We start from the raw sequence: 7,183 nt of genomic DNA, 5'->3' as shown, positions 1-7,183 counted from the left end.
TTTACACCAAACAGCACTTTGAAATGGAATTAAACCCATCGACGGCACACTAACCAAAACAGGAATCAAACGTGTCCTACCCCCCAAATAATTTCTAAGTAGCAGCCAGATGAATGTTATGGATGTTGTTTCAAAGTTCAGGTGTTTAATAGTCTTCTGGCCTGTGGGATGAAGCTCTCCCTGAGTCTGGTGGTTTTAGTCCGGATGCTGCGGTGCCGCCTGCCAGACGGCAGCAAACAGAACAGTTTGTGGCTGGGGTGATGGGGGTCTTTGATAATCCTCACAGAAACAATTAATCAAATGCAATATTCTTGTACACAATAAACAGGATTTATTTATCTTTTTATTTATTTATATGTGGTTTCACTGAATATGTATCTGGAGGGACTCAACACGTGTGTCCTGCTTGTTACATGCAGAGCAGCTGCAGACACTCCTGAGTCACAGCAGAGTTCCACCTGAGTATGCATACATGGGGTTTTTGCATTTGTTATTCAATCTCATTCTTTTAAAGTGACAATAGGCAAACAAATCTAACTTATCATTCTGAGGAAAATAGTTGTGTCCAATGTAGTCTATAGGATATTGACACCATCTTTGCTATAAGCCTCTCTTTCACTCTGCTATCCTTCCAGCAGGTCGCTGTCCCCACAGGAGATGAGGCTGCATTTAAGTACGAAAAAGAATGCTTACGTTTTCAGACACTGTAGGTCAGTAGTCTGAACAAAGATGTCACACTCTTAATGGCTCCTGCATTGTAGACAGCAGCACATACCTTTGACAATAAAAGCCCTAAACATTTACACTACATCATCACTGCTTACCAGAGTGCATTTTGCCAGGAGACAACAAAAAAAAGGCAAAGAAGAAGGGTGGTAAAAAACATTCTTTCTACTGAGCCAGATCATTTCAGTTTCCATTTGAAATATGTACAGGTCAATCTTGGTCGATATTGGAATTGCTGAGTATGGTTATTCATCATTTCCATCATGTAAATCAACCTTAAGAGCATTTGATTTCTTGTGAAGTTAGAGCAGGGGTGTCAGACATACGGCCAGCTTTGCAAAGTTTGAAAATAAGATTAGCAATTTTCTCAACTTTTAGGTATTTTGTATTTATACATTTGATACATTTACAAGGCGGGGGTAAAACGTGTCCCCAGTTTGTATGGTGGTGTGTCAGTTCAGAGGGTCCAAATTACTACACTACATACTGTGATGTGTAAGTTGTAATGCACATGTGTCAATTATAAACTGAGGCATTCAATTGTTGAAATTGTACTTATTTATCTTAAGAAATGTCAGGTTGTTCATAATGTTTTGAAAAAAGATAGTGGATTAAAAAACATTTTCGGAATGTACTTTTTTGCACTCAAACAAAGGGAAGGAGTTGTGCTTTTAGGTTATTATGATAGGACTTTGCTGCGCCACTTGAGGTCAGATGTGTCTGTTGTGGCCCCTGAACTAAACTGAGTTTGCCGGCCCTGTGCTAGAGGATAACAAAGCTCTGAGCCAGCTCCTCCTCCCCCCCCCGGCCCGTCTCTCCTGCACAGACTACCTGGCAGTCTGCTGTCCCGCTGCTCAGTGGGGGGTGCTCCCTCTCCTCCGCGGGATGGAGCTGAGAGGAGGCAGGGGGGCAGGGGGCTGGACCCGGCTCCATCAGAGGGGTCCTGAGGGTCTGCTCCTCGCCCCCCCCCTCTGTGCTGGCCTTCCTCTCTTTCCTCCTCCTCTCTTTTTCCGTGTTGTCCTCTTCTCTTTTGTGATGTCTTCCCTTCCCTTCCTCACTGGTCTCCTGCACACTGAGCTGGCCCATCCTCTCTCTGAGCTCTTTGAGCATCTGACCCTCTTCCAGGGAGCTCAGAGAGGACAGCTTTGGGGGGGCGGCGGTCTTATTCTGAAGGTCTGTGTAAATCAGAGTTTCACGTTTATACTGCGGGTGCATTTTCAGTACAGTGAGAAACAGAACCTTCGATTCTTGAGCTAAATGAAACTTGAAAAAGAGAGTCAGTAACGTAATATTAAAAATGAGGCTCAGGCTTTGTGATAATAAACTGACGTTTTGTATTCTGTGGGAACACCCTCTCATTGTCTCTTCTCAGGCCCCGTTTGACTTACTGTAGGTGTGAAAGCATGCAGTGCACTTTGTTTCATATTTTGAAAATTGAGAATAAATCTGTGTGGGCTTCTCTTTGTGCACCTATTAGTTTGGCTCATATATGTGCTGTGGTGGTCAATATTCAAGTACATTTAAAGTACTGTACTTAGGTATACTTTTGATTTACTTGTACCTTACCTGATTACTTTCACTTAATGCAACTCATTTTCAGGTTCATGTGTGTGGGGGAGAAACTCCCTATGAAGGGAACACCATATATATCATATATATATATATATCACACACTACTCCTGTAGTGAGAGGGAGACCCCATAAAGCAGAATAGAGCCTCTTCTAGCTATCCAGCAGCAAGTCATTGCATTTAGCCATTCATTCAGGAATTCCATGAATATCATTCTGAAATGAGCCATTATAGTCCAGCAGATATGTGAAATATCTGAAAGAATTGTGCTTTTGATGATAAAAATATTAACTTTGTCACAATGTAAGAGCATGCCCAAAGGAAGATTTTTGGCTATAGGTCCATCGCATATTTGTGGCTGCTACTTGAAAAAATAACAGCCAATGGCGGCCATTTAAAAAATGGCCACAATTGGACCCATTGGACAAATATGCGATGGCCCAAAAGCCAAAAATCTTTCTTAGGGCATGCTCTAACAGTGTGCCAAAGTTCATGTTTTTAACATCAAAAGCACAATTCTTTCACATATCTGCTGGACTATTAAGCATCTAGACTACTTTAACTTTAGATTCTTAAGTGCAAGCTTTTGTGCTTTTACTCAAGGAAGATTTATATGCAGGTACTTTACTTGTAACAGTACACAATTAAGTCCTGCTACTTTTACTGCAGAATAAAATCTGAGTACTACTTCCACCTCTGTCTAAATTGAGCAGCACGACTTGTGAAAGTACTGGTGTAGGTGCAGATGAATCAGCTGGTATGGTGAATATTGAATACAACTTGTTTTGAATGCTTTAAATGCAGTGTTACCTGCTGCAGAGTGCTCTGCTGTGGCCTGAGGGTCTCCGGGCTTCAGGCTCTGCTCCCCTTTAGATCCAGCTCTCAGAGTGATGTGGAGGGAAACACCCAGAGGACCACTGAGCTCCTCTTCCCCTCTGCCTCCATCAGTGGTACTGCTGCTGAGGGCGTCTCCTGGGGGGGCGCTCCCTCCACTGATCCTGTCAGAACAGCCACTGCCTCTGCTTTCTTCACCCATCACTCCCTCAGCTGTGAGGCCATCCTCCGTCCTGTGGACAGAGGGAGCAGCAGCTGTGGTGCCTCCATCAGCTCCAGCCTCATCACAGTGAATGTTGGTGCTGCCCGGAGGACCCTCTCTCCCTCTGCTGTCCTCTCTGGGGGCCCTGTGCGGCACCAGGCGGCGGCCCTTGATGGACAGGTCAGGGTAGGACTTGTGCATCTCCAGGATGGACTGATCCACACTGGTGAGGTGGCTGCGGCGGGGCTTGGGCTGAGGCTGAGGCTTCAACTCCAGCCGGTTGGCTGAACTCTGAGGATCCTGGAGAAATAGCACAGATGTGTGTTAGCAGGTTCTGCAGGCCTCAGGCTGTTTGGTGAAGTATTCTGTCATTCACTGTAGTAGACCTTCTCATTTAGCAGTAATACAAGTAGTGGGTGAAGATTTTTTACTTCATCAAAGTAGCAATACTACATTTGAAAGGTACTTTGTTACAAGATGAAGTTCTGCATTCAAAATCTTACTTAAGTAAAAGTACAAAGGTTTTGGGATCAAAATAAACATAAAGTACTAAAAATAAAAGTACTAAAGTAAAAGTACTCGTTATGCGTAATGGCCTATTTCCAATTCGTATAATGAGTTACTGGGTTACCATTATGATTATTCATGTGTTTTTACCCCACAACTTGAGCTCATTTGAATAACTTTACATACTGCTGCTGGATATCTTAACCAATAAATATATGTGTAAATGTAGGTTTATTTCAATCATTTATTTATATTTTGTATTATATTAGCTAATAATCTAAACCTAAAAAGTAACTAGTAACAAAAGCTGTCAGATAAATGTAGTGGAGTAGAAATATAAAGTAGCAATAACTGAGAATACTCTGTTAAAGTACAAGTACCACATTGTACTTAAGAACCGTACTTGGGTAAATGTACTTTGTTACTATCCGCCACTGAGTACCAATGGAGATCCTCCCGAAACATGGTGAGTCTTGATTTGACAGTGACACATTAAGACGAGTGAGTGCATTTGAAAATAGACATATTTCCCATCCCATATGGTACATATTGAGAATACACTAGAGTTGGTACAGAAGGTAGTGGATGAAGGTACATTGCTGACAGAACTACGTGAAACAACCTCCACATGCTGTGCTTTAACACGCTGTTCTTGATCATCATTCTATCAATGTGATTCCTTCTGTTGTTTAAAGTTGTGCAGTGTTTCTCATTGTATGCTGCTACGATGAGAAACATGTCGATCCATTACTGTTCTGATAGCAGGAAGGTTTCTGATCTGTTCATCACAGCAGGAAACCGCACTGATTGATATGCATTAATTCGACCGATATCTTGTCAGCTCTCTTTCATTTCCCTTCTTCTAATTGTCATCACAGCCAACCAGCCATCTGTCTTACCTCTCTTCTATCGGCCTCCTCTTCCTTCTTTATCTCCTCCTCCTCCTCCTCCTCCTCCTCCTCCTTTTGACCTTTAGTTGTGTTCTCTTCTGTGTTCTCTTCCAGGGTCTTCGGCCCTGCTTTCCTCTGGAGAACATCCAGCCACTCCTGCAGAGAAATCAGACCGGTCACATGAAAGCAGTTGAACTAGACTGAATCACTTTGACCATGGCTGCCACTCGATCACATCTCATTGTTGGGTGGGGGACAGGGGGTCACTGAGTATCCCCATCAGTATGGTATGTTTATATTCCATAGTAATGAGCTGCATGCACTGTTTGATCATTGTTCAGGGCAAAATGTTATTAATATTACGAGCCATATGTCTGATACAGGTGTTTCTTTTTTGAAGTTGCAATCCTATTCCTAAAGTACACTTCTGTCATGGCTTTCTGATTCCTATCATTGCAGCCTCAAACTATATCTTCCTTTTAGTTCTTTATGGGATTCTGCTTTTGTTTCCTCATAAAGTTACTTTCTATTTTGATCTCATTTAAAACTTGGAGTTCTTCCTTATGCGCTACAAGTGTTAATGGATAGAGGGTGTTGTATGCTGTAAATAATATCTAACCCTGTGAGGCTAGTGTATAACTTATGATAATGTGCTTTATAAATCATGTGATCATCATGTGATTTGATATGATTTGGATTTTCAAAGCTTTGTGAAGGATTTGGTTTCAGTTTTTTTATGTTTTTCATTTTTGTACAGACTCAGACTCTTTTGAAAGAATTTTCCTTCAAATAGAAATCCCCATATGGACTTTATTAGGTAAACATTTTAATTGACTATACAATTGGATGCTGTTTGATTATATTATCATTTGATGATTTATGGTTTACCTGTGGTCCCAGCCTCTCCAGGAGCTCCAGCAGGTTGGAACACTCCACCCTGGCCAGCAGCAGCTGGAAGCCCAGCAGCTGGGCCCTCTGAGGGTCCGCCTCCTCACTCAGTCTGTATTCACTGAAACATCCAACTGTTAGACAGCTCAGGAGAGCAAGACCAAAGTGATGAGGAGAGCAGACCAAATGCTGAAGCTGGGCTTGAATCAAACTGCGGCTTTCTCCATTTGCTTCAAGATTCACTCCACTCCCATTCAATCTCAAACCCCCAACATGTAGTCACTATTGACAAAACCCAACACAGCTGACAGTTAGGTTTACAGTTTTGAGACTTTGTGTAAATATTGGGGGATACGACATGTGTCCACTTGTAAATAAGATTTATTTGCCATTTTCTTGACATGCTTTGCTTAGATATTTTGAAAAAAATATACCTCCGCCTGTAATATAATTGTTTTGCTCCGTCAGCACTTCACTTAATTTAAGACATCATTTAAGTTCAGGCAGCGTCTATCAATTTCAGATCAAATCACACCCACCCACTTTCATATGACAAAGTCTTTGTTGAGGCAGCATTGAAATCTGCATTGATGCTAATTAGCTAGCTAGCGCACCCTCAAATCTCCCCCTAACTACACACTTTCTGGCAGCAGCTGAAGAAACTAAAATCAGCTATTCTGTCGCGCTCTGATGACATCATTTCACATCTACAGGAAGGAGAGAGAGGCTTCTGATTGTAACGGATTGTAATGGCAAACTGTTAAAGGTAAATGAGCGAAACAAAGTCATAATTATTTAAAGCATCATAAATCACTGTATCCAATCACAGGGAAGGGAGGTGTCCAGACAATACTAGCCAATCACAGCACAGTCAGGCGTGGTAAAGTCTTAGATGGGCTGGATAAACAATAGACAAGTTCAGGCAAATGTCACTGTTTACACAAATATGTGTGTGTGTGTGTGTGTGTGTGTGTGTGTGTGTGTGTGTGTGTGTGTGTGTGTGTGTGTGTGTGTGTGTGTGTGTGTGTGTGTGTGTGTGTGTGTGTGTGTGTGTGTCCGTCCCTATGGTCCTACCTCAGAGCAGTGTCAGTGTGGGGCAGGTAGCCGATGGAGGCCAGGACAGACTGGATGGTGGAGCTGCTGAGCACTGGCAGGAGATGGTAGACGAACTGACCTGTATAAGTCTGAAAGAGACACACAAACACATTATACATACATCTATAACTAAATGAAAATGCATTTATTAATAAGATCTTTAAGTGTTTGTAATTACATAATTTTTACCAATTTGTATCACATGTACGTGTGTATATGTGTATACTGCGTCTTATCTCAGTGTCTCATTGTTCAATCACTGCTCTCAGGTGTTTCCTCTTTCAACAACATAACCCAAAACATTCAAAGATTGGCATAGCTCATGGAATGGATTTCAATTTTTTTTTTGACAAATTCCCTGAGGGAAGATTAAACAAATGAAGCCGCTGACTTCAAATCTTCTTCTTCTGCTTTGTGTTTACTGGCAGGCCGCAAAAAACTTCACGGCGTATACTGCCACCCGAAGTCCCC

The 7,183-nt window shown here is 42.1% G+C and overlaps 1 protein-coding gene across 1 annotated transcript; it reads right to left on the bottom strand.

Annotated features, from left to right (window-relative positions):
* Positions 1-204: 204 nt before the first annotated feature.
* On the bottom strand, positions 205-6,801 carry LOC104954847 (peripheral-type benzodiazepine receptor-associated protein 1; the record flags this gene model as incomplete). Its single annotated transcript, XM_010782034.1, has 5 exons — positions 205-1,901; positions 3,107-3,632; positions 4,739-4,885; positions 5,618-5,738; positions 6,692-6,801. Coding segments are annotated over 5 exons (1,317 nt in total), but the record flags the coding sequence as incomplete, so codon positions are not given.
* Positions 6,802-7,183: the final 382 nt, after the last annotated feature.

The sequence above is a fragment of the Notothenia coriiceps genome, unplaced genomic scaffold, assembly GCF_000735185.1.
Source record: "Notothenia coriiceps isolate Sejong01 unplaced genomic scaffold, NC01 NC01_scaffold00024054, whole genome shotgun sequence".
Taxonomy (NCBI): Eukaryota; Metazoa; Chordata; class Actinopteri; order Perciformes; family Nototheniidae; genus Notothenia; species Notothenia coriiceps.
Note: the sequence above shows the minus strand (reverse complement) of the source record. Positions and strands in the feature narration are given on the sequence as shown.